Source organism: Bubalus kerabau, chromosome 6 (genome assembly GCF_029407905.1).
Source record: "Bubalus kerabau isolate K-KA32 ecotype Philippines breed swamp buffalo chromosome 6, PCC_UOA_SB_1v2, whole genome shotgun sequence".
NCBI classification, from domain to species: domain Eukaryota; kingdom Metazoa; phylum Chordata; class Mammalia; order Artiodactyla; family Bovidae; genus Bubalus; species Bubalus kerabau.
In genome coordinates, this window is record NC_073629.1 from 86,560,367 (window position 1) to 86,574,608 (window position 14,242).

The 14,242-nt window shown below is 43.2% G+C and overlaps 1 protein-coding gene and 1 non-coding gene across 3 annotated transcripts in view; one reads left to right on the forward strand and one right to left on the reverse strand.

The window, feature by feature from the left end:
* The window catches only part of LOC129655373 (cytochrome P450 2J2-like), a 35,833-nt gene extending 24,721 nt beyond the window's left edge, over positions 1–11,112 (forward strand). Inside the window, exons 8-9 of one of the 2 annotated variants that reach the window (XM_055585680.1) lie at positions 2,119–2,257; positions 7,737–11,112. In XM_055585680.1, coding sequence (XP_055441655.1) covers positions 2,119–2,257; positions 7,737–7,915 — 318 coding nt within the window. In that variant the 3' untranslated portion in view covers positions 7,916–11,112. The remainder of the gene's footprint in view (positions 1–2,118; positions 2,258–7,736) is intronic. The other variant, XM_055585681.1, reaches the window with a different exon arrangement.
* A 2,984-nt stretch (positions 11,113–14,096) lies between these two features.
* On the reverse strand, positions 14,097–14,169 carry TRNAC-GCA (transfer RNA cysteine (anticodon GCA)). The gene has a single exon. It is a non-coding gene; the product is annotated as a tRNA-Cys (tRNA).
* Positions 14,170–14,242: the final 73 nt, after the last annotated feature.

Consider the following 14,242-nt stretch of genomic DNA (forward strand, 5'->3'; position numbering starts at 1 on the left):
ATCAATCCAAGCCTGTGCACATTAAATATCACAAAAGGAGAGAACTAATGAATGCTTTTTAAGGAGCAGTTATGTATTATGAACTATATAGATTTTTTCAAAATGTCTTAATTCTCAATCATTCTCTTATCTTCATTTTACGAATTTGCATCAAGGCTCAGAGCTGATTGATCTTGTATTTAAGATCCCTTGGCTACAAAGTCGTAAGAGTTGGGTTAAAGAAATAGAAGTGTTCTGATGCCCAGGTTCATCTTTTTTGTACTACACTATGTTCTCCCACTGGAGTTGCTTCATTTGGCTTGTTTTCAAAAGAGTGTTCCTGCAATTGTTCTCAGCAGGGCCCTGTTAAATTCCCTCTCCTCACAAAGGCAATTTTGCTCGCTCTCTGCCCATCACTCCTAGGATCTCAGCAAACAGCTCTCCTCTGCCCCATAGTGTCTCACCAGAATACTGCATATATACAGTACCTTGCTTTCTCGCCACCTTGGTCTATTTCTGTGGATCTAATCCAATCTGAGTCCCTCTTTGTGTATTGAACCTGGTGTTGATCTCAAGGCAAAACTGGAAGAACCTCCCTTTGGGCTCATCTTGGTCACGGTCCCTGCAGCCCTATAAAAAGCAGTTATTCCCTCAGTGATTGCATTTACTATTTTCTTATTGATTGACCATTTTATGGGTGAATTCTGAGGTCTAAATGATATTACAGGTGATCTTCACATATTCGTAGCAATTCAGTTAGCTCCAGAGAACCATCCTAGCTCAACAGACTGGTTCTACAAGATTTTTTTTGTATTCTGTGAGGACTAGAACAAATCCCTGGATGGGAAACTTGCAACTGGAAAACGATTACAATACAGAAATTCTGCCCACAAGAGTGAAAGTCCTGAGCCCCAAGGAATCTGGCTTTGAACGCCAGCAGCTTTTGATTGCAGGAATTCCACAGGGCTACAGGAAGTATCAACTCCACTCTTGGGTCATGTGCACACTAGCACTCAGGGAAAAACAGCAGTGACCTCAGAAGAGACCGGACCATACCTTCCTACTAATATTGGAAGGTCTCCTGCAGAGGGAGGGGGCAACCGGGGCTCATGGCAGGGACAAAGACCCTGGCACCAGCAGGTCTAGTGAGGAAGCCCAGAAGCCACCATGTAGAAAGTTATGGGAACAAGTGGTATGATTGAGAAACTGAAAGAGGCTTTATATAGTGGGAGTGCAGGCAGAAGGACCATGACTCAGACAGAGGGCAGGTGATGTGTCCTTAATATAAGAGTGCTGGGAAATACTGGAGTGTATCTATCAGGTTCCAGATGTAGTGGATGGATAGCAGTGACAACCAAATCATGTCCAGAGCTAACTCTGCTTTCCATGTGTGAAGCACTTTGAAGGGGGGAGAGGATATAGAGTTGTAGTTAGGCCTACTGTAGGAGTGTGGACAACCAAGGTAGTAACTTGGACCAGGAAGTGGAGGACATAACATGGAGGTGATAGAATCGAGAGGAATTTCAAGGAAACGTGGCCAGCCTGGTGAAGGATGGGATGAAAGCAGAATGAGGGAAAGGGAGGCACTAAGGAGGACTCCTGGGTTTCTTGCTGTGCACCGGGAAGGACAGTGGTTCCTTTCACTGGGTGACCTGATTCTGTCATTAAATCTTCTGTGGAATGTGCTAGATAATGAAGGGAAGAGAGTTGGAGAATCTTAGATGAATGAGACATTTTTCATGTTGGAGAAGCTGCCATTTCACTGAGCAACTGGGTTGATTTTGGTCCAGAACTGCCTGCCCACTGTCACATTATTCTCTTATTGCTGCACACACCTTCCCTCCCAAGTTCTACACTGACAAGTCCCTGAAGGGATCCATTCTGCACGTGAGTAGTCACACTTCCCTGATAAAGTTCCCAGCAGACAATTTCAGTGCACCATTGTAAGCTGTCCCATGGCAAGGAGCATGGTGCTAGGGGTTGGCCTCAGAAGGTGGTGAGTTGGGGAGACGGAGGGAGTTCAGGGTGCTGTCAGCCCTGGAGCCTGGGCTGTGTGAGCGGACTGTGTGAGAGGACTGCCGCGCCTCTGCACACATGTGTTGTGTCCTGTCTTGCATGAGTCACTTCTGTCTTCTCCAGGGCACCATGGTCATGACTAACCTGACTGCACTGCACCAAGACCCCACAGAGTGGGCCACCCCTGACACCTTCAATCCAGAGCATTTTCTGGAGAATGGACAGTTTAAGAAAAGGGAATCCTTTCTGCCTTTTTCAATAGGTGAGTAATAAGAAATAGGAGCATGGGGACCCAGAGTTCCTCTCTCTGCCCTTCCCTACTCTTCTCCTTGTGATGCTTTGCTTTAGTTGGAATGTCTCCAGATAGCCCTACCCAGCATGAGTCACTCTTGCAGCTGTTTGTACCTCAAGGTTCCCTTGGCTGTGCATCACCAAGACTCATGCCCTTACTTCCTAAGCCCTGGCTTGACTCTGATGGAGATTTCAGCTTCAAGTTGTTCTCTCCCTAGAAACTTGGGGGATAGGAGCTTAGCCTCTGCCTGTTACCCACAAAGAAGATTGGACACTCACCATCTTTATTGAGCTTTAAATGTTCTGAGATCTTTTTAGGGCCTCCCACTCACAAAAACGTAAAGCTAATTGCTGAGAAAGGGATGGGGAAGGCTGCTTCCCTAGCATTGTGGGCATCACAAGTGATTCTAAGTACCATGCACTTAAGTAGATGAGATTCTACTCTGTAAGTTCTTCCTGCAGAGGTCGTTTTGCCTTTTTAAATGAGATGGTTAGATAAGCATCACCGACTCAGGGAACATGAGTTTGAGCAAACTCCCAGAGATAGTGAAAGACAGGGAAGCCTGGTGTAGTGCAGTATGTGGGGTCTCAAAGAGTCAGACACAACTTAGTGGCTGAACAACAACCACCCTTTACAAATCTAGGTGATACATTTATATGATGCATAACTTGAAATATGAATGAGAATGCAGAGAAAACTCTTTCTTTCTTGTTTCCCAGCCAGCCAGTTGGGTGCAGTTGGGTGTTTTACTCATAATATTGTAAGATTATTAAGAAAAATTCTTTTTTGTATACCAAATAAAGAGTTAGTTATGCTGCTGAGATCATTTCAAATTGTTTCCTAAGTCCTTATATCTATAAATGTTTCCTGAGCATCTATTATGTCTCATTATGCAACCCTGTGAATATGACAATAATTAGGTAGAAAAAAGACCAGTGCAACTCTCACGGACCATGTTTTCTAGTTTAAGGTTACAAGGTTGAAATTCCAATCACCACACTGGGGATAAGGCTCAAAAGTGGAGTTTATCAGGGCCAACTATGGGATCTACAGTCTTAAAGCTCACAGGGCACAACTAGAACTCAGGGTTTACCAGGTTTATCAAATAGTAAAGCCTGTGCTCTTCTAGCAGTGTCTCCCCCAAAAAGTAACTAAATGTTACATTAAGTTGACACTGGAAATTCATAATAGTTTTCTTATCATTGCTGCTGCTGCTGCTAAGTCACTTCAGTCATGTCTGACTGTGCGCCCTCGTAGACAGCAGCCCACCAGGCTCCTCCATCCCTGGGATTCTCCAGGCAAGAACACTGGAGTGGGTTGCCATTTCTCTCTCCAGTGCAGGCATACATGCTAAGTCATTTCAGTTGTGTCCGACTCTGTGCGACTCTATGGACAGCAGCCCACCAGGCTCCTCTGTCCACGGGATTCTCTAGGCAAGAATACTGGAGTGGGTTGCCATTTCCTTCTCCTTTTCTTATCATTAAATTAAATATGGACTGACTTCTGTGACAGATAGTTTTGCTGATCATGCCACAGAGGCACAGAAAGGGAGGGACTGGAATTTGAACTCATGTAGGAGTGATTCACAGCCCAGGCTTTCCTGCTATAGGACACTGTCCTGCATGTATCTGAACTGACTTTGATTAGATCTTCTGTGTCTTTCTTCCTCTGGTTCTATGCTACCTTTGCTCACACTGGACAAGTAACTTTCTAATATGAAAGCAGACATGAGATGTAGGAAAACCTTCCAGTCTTCCTGTCTACAAGAGCTTTATATTTCCTATCATAGAACAAGTTTCAGCTGTTTTATTTTAACTATTATAATTATTCTTGCTTCACTGTTTTGTTGTTGTTATTGAGAGTTGTAACACATCCTTTTAATTACAGATTTCATTTGCAAGCAAATTATTTTATTTTATACTTACAGCAACCCAGTTATTAACAGTTAGGAAAGCAATTAGTAGCTCCTTTCTCAGTGAAAGGAAATAAGAATTAAGATAAGGTTTTTTCTCATCCAAGGTCATGTGCCCAAGGAATTGGCTTAAAAGGGCTGAAGACTCAACTTTCTGGTTTCTTTTTTAAAATTTTTGTTGAAGTATAGTTGATTTACAATATTGTATTCGTTTTAGGTGTACTGCAAAGTGATTCAATTATATATATATATATATATATATATATATATATATATATATATCTTTGCTTTCTAAGTTTTTTCCCCTTATTAAGAAAGAGAATGAAGTCCCTCAGTCATATCTGACTCTTTGTGACCCCATGGACTGTAGCCTACCAGGCTCCTCCATCCATGGAATTTTCCAGGCAAGAGTACTGGGGTGGGTTGCCATTTCCTTCCCCAGGGGATCTTCCTGACACCGGGATCAAACCCAGGTCTCCCGCATTGCAGGCAGACGCTTTACCAACTGAGTCACCATTACAAACTATTGAGTGTAGTTCCCTGTGCTCCATAGTAGGTCCTTGTTGGTTATATATATAGTTCTAATCTAGTGCTCTTGCTAACATAACTAGAACGTTACTCATTTTCCTACTTAACAGCCCTTCCATTGAAAGATTCGCCAAGTTTATATCATATGTATCTATTGTTATGTTGCAACATTACAAAGACAGAAAACTCCGTGACTTAAAATAATAAGTGTATACTATTACTCACAAGTTTACAGTTGAGCTGAGGGCTTTATGTTTCTTAGCTGGGCTCTCTTGCCCATTAGGGAGGTCAGTTGGCTGAAGGCTGATCTAGGATGACCTCAGCTGGGACAATGGGACTCTTTTCCAAGTTTCCTCCTCCAGCAGGCTAGCCTAGCTGGTGTACATGCGGAAGATAAGACCGCAGGAGGGGAAAAAGCACACAGTGCCTCCCAAGGGCCAGGCTGGGAACTGGCGACCATCACTCCCACTGCATTCTGGTGTCCATGCAGGCCATACTGTGAGCCCCAGTCCAAGGGAAAGGGCAAATAGCGCAGTTTTTATGGGAAGGGCTCTGAAGTCACATTGCCAGTGATGTAGGTTCAGGGAGGGGGGAGATTGGAGCCAGCGCTGCAATCAAGTGATCTCACTATCTGTCTTTCTGCCCGAGAAGACTGATTCAGACAATGCAATTTAGGGATTCCCTCAGCTGTGACTAAATGAAGGCTACCTAAGCAGAACAGGAAATAGAAAATTGAAAAATCCACTGACTTAAAATGTCAACACTGCGGTCAGGTTTACTCCCACCAGACTCCGGTCTTCGGGGCACCTTTCTTTACCTCATTCTTGATCCAGCCCTTTGTAAAGAAAGCTTTTTTAAAGGAATGGGGTGTGGAGAGCTCCCTCCCTTCTCTTGGAAAGATGATCAGGTGTGGAATTAGGATACACGCACAGTCCCAGGTGGTTTGTACGGTAAAGAATCCACCTGCGATGTGGGAGACGTGGGTTTGATCCCTGGGTCGGGAAGATCCCCTGGAGAAGGGCATGGCGACCCACTCCAGTATTCTTGCCCGGAGAATCCCCTGGACAGAGGAGTCTGGTGGGCTGCAGTCCATGGGATCACAAAGAGTTGGACACAACTGAGCCACTAACAGGGCAGATGACAAAGGTAGTATTGCAAATTTACTTTATCTTCATTTAAGTTTTTCTCTTTTCATTCAACAAAGCAGCAGGCATATTCATGAAAGGCAAGAGGCTGAGTCCTCAATTTCCAAAAACATCACTGAATCATGGAGATGAGATAGAGAGATCTTTTCTCAAAAACTCGAGGTCAGTTCTCTCATTTCTAGTGGGGTAACTAACCGGATTAGTTAGTGATTTGCAGTTAGTGCAAGCACCAAAGAGAAGGTCCATGTTTCCCGTAATCCAGGATGAAGCCTTGAAATACAGTAGCCCTCCTTTTCCTGATTTATAAATCAAATTCATATCTCCTGTTTTCCTGGTATCATTGACCAGCCATACAGTGTAGTTAGGAGAGAAATTATTTCACAAGCTTGGCAAGAAAGAACTGTTTAGGTCAGGGAGAATAATCTATTTACTCAGAGCCCAGAACTGGTTATTGATGTAACAAGTACTGTAACCCTGGATCTTGACTCTATGGGTCCAACTTTATCCCAATATTTGGATTCTTCTAGGAGAATCCTGAGTATTTCTAATATAGCTTATTTGGTGCTGTTTGAACAAATTTCCTCATTAGCTTCAATTTTAGCCAATTTCCTTATTTTTCTATTAGTGATGGGTAAGAGATCAGAATGAGGGGAACAGAGATGATTAGACATGTAGTGGTGAGAAACACAGGCACAATTATATAAAAATTACATAATTCTGAAGCATATTTTTATTTGTTAAACACATTTGCAGATATTCTCTAATTTTATTTCCTCAACAACTGATTTAGTCACTAAGTCGTGTCCAACTCTTGCGACACCATGGACACATAGCCTGACAGGCTCCTCTGTCCGTGGGATTTCCCAGGCAAGAATACTTGAGTGGGTTGCCATTTCCTTCTCCAGGGGATCTTCCCTACCCAGGGATCGAACTAGCATCTCTTATGTGTCTGGCGACTCCTGCATTGCTGGCAGATTCTTTACCCAAAGAGGCACAACTGTAATTGCACTGGGAAATACAAAGTAGCAGAAGTTACACCCAGAATTAACTACAGAGGGTCATCTCAGTGACAGTGTGCAAGAGAATCTTTACAGAGATAGTGAGCAACTATGTCAAATGTTAACAAGGGTTTTTTCTGGATTGGGGGATTACAAACATCTTTAATGTCTTTATACTTTTTTCATTTTTGCAGTTAAACATGTATTGCTTAGGGAGAAAGTAAGTTATTAAAACACCCCCAAGAGACATGATGGTAGAGACCAGTGTGGGGTGTTGTAGCCCAAGTGGGGGCAGAGGGCGTCATGAAGGGGAGGGGCTGGGGAAGCCTGAAGCAGGTGATGCGCTGCTGGGATGAGATGGGGTCGGCCCTGCACAGGGAGCCCTGGCAGGGAGCTTCCCAGTCATGAAGGAGGGAAACGACATAGGGAAAAGGTGCCTCATACCTGAGAAACCTTGCTTTAACACTTACTTTCTTTTACTTCTCAACAATTTTTTTTTTGAAAATTGAAAGAGATAAACACAGAGTTTTGCTTTTGTCCTTTGCTAATGGATTTTTATAAGACTTTCGGCTCAACCATATTTATAGGTCAACCTTGGCCCTCGCTTGTTTCCTCTATACTCGGCCCCTTCACCCTTGCTCACCTGTCTGAGCCCTGAAGGTGCTGAATGTGTGAAGGTGGAATGAGCTTGGAGGGCTTCTGTTACCCCAGGTGGCTGTGATCAACTAAGCTGAGTACATAAAGGCCCAGGGCCAGGCAGGCCTGCGTTTCGCTCAGGTTTTGCAAGACGTGAAGACATGGTGGAAGATTTCCGTCCCTGTTGACACAGACCACCTAACCAGGTAACTCACATTTTTGTCTTTCAGGAAAGCGGATGTGCCTTGGAGAACAGTTGGCCAGGACTGAGTTGTTTATTTTTTTTACCTCACTTCTGCAAAAATTTACCTTCACGCCTCCAGAGAATGAGAAGTTGAGCCTGAAGTTCAGAGTTAGCTTGACCCTTGCCCCAGCCAGCCACCGGCTCTGTGCTGTTCCCCGAGGGTGAAGTTGTTGGGGGAAGTTGTTGGGGCGGGGGAGTGAAGGAGAGCAGGAAGAAGGGGCCTGTCCCCGCTCAAGGCTCGGGGCCTGCTCAGAAGTGAGGGAAGAGCATCCAGCGCCTCTAGGACAGATCATAGGAACTGGACACAGGAAACTGAATTCAGGCTTTACCGTCTCCAGTGGGACCTTGAAGAAATCAGTTACGTTGTGATTCCATTTTGATCCAGAAGATTTAAAGTGGACAATGATTCCTTCTCTAAAGGACAAATTTCTGTAAATATCAGAGGAAAGAATGGATTTTAAGTGGTTTGGAAATCATAAAGCACATCATAAAAGTCATAGCTCTGATCTGCTTCCTTCTGTGACCTTCCTTAGACGAGGACTTGCTTCTGGCCTGTTGAGATGGCCTGGGTCCAAGTGGTGCCAAATGGTGGATAAGAGTTAGAAGTTGGGCCCGGGGGCAGCCACTAACCTAAGGCCAGAAAGGCCCTCACACTTGGTAGCACTGAGCAAGCTTATCCTGCTTCTCCCTCAGACTGGCCCCTGGGAAGTCAGCAGGGCAGGTAAATTCCTGACAAATAGGGTTCTATGGAGAAGCAATTCGTCTGGTTTACCTACAGAAACACTACCTTGGCGTTGGACACCAGAGCTAAGAAGAATGTGAGCAAAATAAACTAAACCTGGAAGGCAGGTTTGGGGAACAAATGTAGAAGTGTTTTCTATCTTTTATGTGCCTCTTTACCTTAAACCCCATCTTGGGCATTTATTCCCAAGCCCCATGTTGGGATAATGATATGGTGGGTGTGATCTTTTCTTGAAAACTGATTGTCAGCTTTTGATTTGACAAGTTAAGTCCCAGCCTTAATACAATTGATGAGCATTTTGCAGAGTGTGTATAGGAAGAAGCTTTTTTTAAATGTGCATATCTATTATAAATTTTTGCTTTGCCATTACCATCCATGGACAGAGGAGCCTGGTGGGCTAGTCTGTGGGGTCACAGAGTGGGACATGACTGAGTGATTAACATACATTACCATAAAGTTTTTGTATAGCAATCTATATAGCTGTAGATCAGCAACTTAGAGCCATCATATATATTGCTTGCTGATCTCTTAATTCCAGTTGCATTTTAAACACCCTGCATTTGTACTCTCTGCCCCTGATTACTGTTTTTATATCATATTTTACATCTAATTGCTTGTTTATCTCTACACTGCTTTTGTGGATGCAAGTGATTTTACTACCTTGTGAAAGTCCCTCAGTTGTGTCCGACTCTTTGCAACCCCATGGACTATACACTCCAGGGAATTCTCCAGGCCAGAATACCGGAGTGGGTAGCCTTTCCTTTCTCCAGGGGATCTTCCCAACCCAGGGATCGAACTCAGGTCTCCCGCTTCACAGGCGGATTCTTTACCAGCTGAGCCACCAGGGAAGCCCAATCATGAACTTTTTTTCACTGCCTTAGTCTTAACCTGCTCATCAGTTTAGGATCGGATGGTTTCCTACCTTTACTCTGTTTGCCTTTACCATACTTTATTGTTTCTATTTTATTCTGCCTACAGAAGTTCCTTTAGGATTTGTTGTAAAACTAGTTTGGTGCTGAATTCTTCTAAATTTTCCTTTTGATTGCTCCATTAAATCTGAACATGAGCCTCTCTGAGTATTATTGGTTGCAAGTTTTCCCCTTTCATCACCTTAAATATGACATGCCACTCCCTTCTGACCTGCAGTTTCTGCTGAAAAACCATCTGATGATTTTATGGGAATTTCCTTGTATTTTATTTGTTGCTTTCCCCTTGTTGCTCTTAATATTCCCTTTTCATCTTTTTTTTTTTCATTTTGATTGTGATGTGTGTGTGTGTTCCTCCTTGAGTTAATCCTGTACAGGACTCTCTGGAATTTCTGGACTTGTTCACTGTTTGCTTTCCCAGGCTAGGGAGTATTTCCAGTTATTATCTTTCAAATATTTCTGAGGTTCTTTCTTCTGTTATCCTTATGGGACTACTATAATGTGAATATTATAGTTGATGTTGTCCCAGAGGTCTCTTAAACTGCTCTCATTTCATTTTTTTCCCTTTATTCTGTTCCATAGCAGTGATTTCCACTACTCTGTCTTACAGCTCACTGATCTATTCTTTTGCATCATCTGGCCAACTTGATTTCTTGTAGTGTATTTTTCACTTTAGTTATCATATTTTTCAACTCTGCTTTTTTGTTCTTTATATTTTCTAAGTATTTTTTAAACTTCTGAGTTCTCACTCTGAATGTGAGAACGTGCATACATTCTCTTCCTGAGTTCTTTGATCACCTTTACTTTCATTACTCAGAACTTTTTTTCAGGTAGACTGCCTGTCTCTACATCACTTAGTTCTTCTGTGATTTTATCTTGTTCTTTTGTCCCATATGTATTCCTCTGCCACCACATTAGTTTTTATATGTATGTGGTAGGTTTGTTATGCTTTTCAATCTTGGAGTGACCCTCTGTAAGAGATGTCCTATGCATCTGAGCAGAGCCCTCCCCTCTCATCACTCAAGGGTCAGGGACAAATTGGTCCCTGGATAGGGTGTGGTGTACATGGTGGTTAATATGGGGCTTATATAAAATATAGTTTTAACCGTCTATTTAAGATGATAACTTCACTTGCAAACAAACCTTTTGTCCTCCCCCATTATATATGGTAATGTCACAACTTACATCTGTTTATATTGTGTATCCATTAATCAGGTTTTTGTACTAGAATGAAAATGATTTAGCACCACTGCAATAGTAATAGAGAATTGTTTTTGTCTATATATTTACATTTATCAATGAGTTTCATAATTTCTTATGCTCTTATGTTGTTTAATATCCTTCAGCTTTTATCTGTGAAAGTCTTTTGTTTCCTCTTCATTTTTGAAGGACAGCTTTGTCAGATATAGTATTCTTGGCTAGCAGGTTTTTCCCCCCTGCAGCATTTTAAATATATCATCACACTCCCTTCTAGAGGGCAAGATTTCTGATGAAAAATCTGCTTACAGTTTTATGGGGCTCCCCTTGTACCTAACAAATCACTTTGTCTTTTGTTTCAAAATTCTGTTTAACCTTTTAATAATTTGATCGTAATGTGTCTTGGTGTGGGTCTTATTTTCTTTGGTATCCTTTAGGATTCATGGACCTGAATGGCTGGTTTCTTTTCCCAGGTTTGTGAAGTTTTCAGCTATTATTTCTTTGAATAAACTTCCCCTTTCTTTCTCCTCCTGTGCTGCTCCACTGGGTTTTGTTGCTGTCATATCTGACTCTTTATGACCCCATAGACTGTAGCCTGCCAGGCACCTCTGTCCATGGGGATTCTCCAGGCAAGAACACTGGTGTGGGTTTCCATACCCTCCTCCAGGGGATCTTCCCGACCCAGTAATCGAACCAGGTCTTCTGCATTATAGGCAGATTCTTTGCCAACTGATGTACCAGGGAAGTCCCCTCCTCCTCCTGGGGCTCTCTGAACTTTCTATAAGTCCTTTAAGCTATCTTTTTTCCCTTTTTACCCTCTGCTTTCCAACAGCCAGTCTTTTTGGTTTGTCAATGCTTTTTTCAGCTTGATTTATTGTTTTGAAGCCCATTAAAGTTTTTCAGTTCAGCTATTGTATTCTTCACCTCTGCAATTTCTGCTTAGTACTTTTTAAAATTTTGTGTGAAATTCTCACTTTGTTCATGCATTCCTCTTCAGTCCTTGGTGAGCATCTTTATGACCATTATTCTGAATTCTCTGCCAGGTAAATCACCAATCTCCATTTTATTTGGCATCAGTTTCTGGAAACTTATCTTATTCTTTTATTTGGAACATATTTCCTTCTTTGTTTTCCTTGACTCTCTGTTGGTTGCTACACATCAGATAAAACACCCACCTCTCCCAGGCTTCATGGACTTTCTGTGTATAGTTATGAGATAAACCTCACCAATTATTCTGGCCAGAGATTCTGAGTGCCTCTCAGACTATTGTGCTTGTCCAAACTTGCATCTTTGTTCTTATTTCCCCGCAGGAAAATAAAGTATGTCAAGTCCTCAGAAAAGGTGACAAGTCAGTAGGTCAAATAACAGCTAGAAAAGTTGGGGCACTAAATGAGTAAACCAAGTCCTTCTCTAAGTGAGACATCAGAAGCTGGAGTTTATCACTCACTTGCTCTACAATGAACTTGGGTGAGGAACTGTGGCAAATTTCTGCACCCTTGTTCAGACCAACCCCTCTTTCAAATGGTTGCTTGCTGTATTGCTCCCAGAGTCTTAGCAAATGCTGTGTAATGTTAGGTTTCATAGGTGGGTTAAAAGCAGCCCCTTGGGTAGCAGCTGGAAAGTGGGGGTCTTGATGTGAAGTTCAACTCCCTCTAGGGAGAAGCTGGGAGCTTGATTTTATCACTGTTGCAAGCAGAGGAGGGTAGGAGCTGCAGAAAGTGCCTGCATACCTGTTTAAACTCCCAGTAGACTGGTCATTGCCTGTCCTGCAGGCTCTCAGAGACAGGCAAGTTAGAAATCAGATCCTCAGGCAGCAACTGTAAGTCAGAGCACCAGTATGCAGTTTAACTCCTCCTAGAGTGTAGCTGAGAGCTGGGTATTTTGGAGTGATCTGAGGAGTGTGATGGGAAAAGCATGCAGGGCCATTCAGAATTGTTGCTTTCTCTGTTAACCCTGGGGGACTAATGCAGGCCTCCCAAAGAAAGGCAAGTTAGACCCTTAGATAGCCAGCTGGAAAAGTGAGGACATTGACTGTACAGTTCCACCCCCAGATAATACCCATTAGCACCAGGGGGCTTCCCTGGTGGCTCAGTCAAGAATCTGCCTGCAATGTGGGAGACCTGGATTCGATCCCTGGAAGATCCCCTGGAGAAGGGAATGGTTACTGACTCAAGTATTCTTGCCTGGAGAATTCCATGGACAGAGGAGTATGGTAGGGTATTGTCCATGAGGCTGAGACGAGTCGGACATGACTGAGCGAATAAAACTAACATTAGCTCTCAGATGCAGGCTGGTTAGAAGGCAAATCCTCAGACAGCAGTTGGGAAAGTCAGTGACATGAGCAGTCAAACCCCTTCCAGGATGCAGGTGGGACCTGAGTATTATTGCCTGCTCACTCAGCACCTAGCCAAGGGGAAGGAGCTGGGCAAGTGTTGCACAAGTTTAAAACTACCTTATAGTTCCTTGAGGTCTTGGGGAACAAGCAAAGACCAGGCCCCATCAGCTCCCAGAGGATTAGAAGCCAGTCCTTCAGGAGGCAGCCATAAAAATTGGGATGCTAGATGTGTGGTCCAAACCCTTCACTCAAGTTGAAGCTGGTGGTTGACAATTTCCTCCCAAATGCCAATTGTATGGCATGCTGTTGATGATGAAGTTCATGGAAAGGGTGGCTCAGCCATTTCCACCTCTTTCAATGTGGGTATTTGCTTAGTCACCTGGTGTGTAGGAGTCTCTAGTTTTGTGAAGTTTATCAAATCTATGGGTGGAGGGTTGTGTGCCTATTCAGATACTCCTTCCAACATACCCTGCCCTGATGTCCTCGAGCATCTTGAGAGTGGATTTCTAAAGAAAACATTCTGTCCGGCATCAGCAATTTTCGTTCAGCTAGTGCATATTTACTGACTTTGTGGAAGATACTGTGCCAAGTGTTGTGGGGGAAACAGAAATGAACCAGATATGGCCAAAGACCTCAAGAAACTTAGTGTAGCAGGACAGACACATTTTTTAAAAAAGGTAGACTGCATTAAGGTCACTAGGAAAAAGACTTTGAAAGTTACAGAAAAAAATAGATCTCTCGTTTTATCTTAGAATTTGAGTTGAAACGAGACAAGTGATCCAATTTACAATGTTTAACCACTTATTGATAGCAAGTTGTTGCAGCCTAGGTGGGCAAGGGAATGGAGCACTTCACCATGAAAATTAGTTTAAGGATCCAACCGTAGCTCTATTCCTGAACATGTCACTGTGTGCAGGGTGATGCCTGGAAGTTTCACTTCATTATATTTTTGTTATCCCCTATAATCTGGAACCTCAGAGAGCTGTAGAGTATGTACATAAACCTAGATATCTAGAGTGAAAGTGAAGTCGCTCAGTCATGTCCAACTCTGCAACCCCGTGGACTGTAGCCTACCAGGCTCCTCCATCCATGGGATTCTCCAGGCAAGAATACTGGAGTGGGTTGCCATTTCCTTCTCCAGAGGATCTTCCTGACCCAGGGATCGAACCTGGGTCTCCTGCATTGCAGGCAGACGCTTTAACCTCTGAGCCATCAGGGAAGCCAGATATCTAGAGATATCTAGAGTAGAGCTGTCCAATAGGATTTTCTTTGATGACAGAAATGTTCTTAAT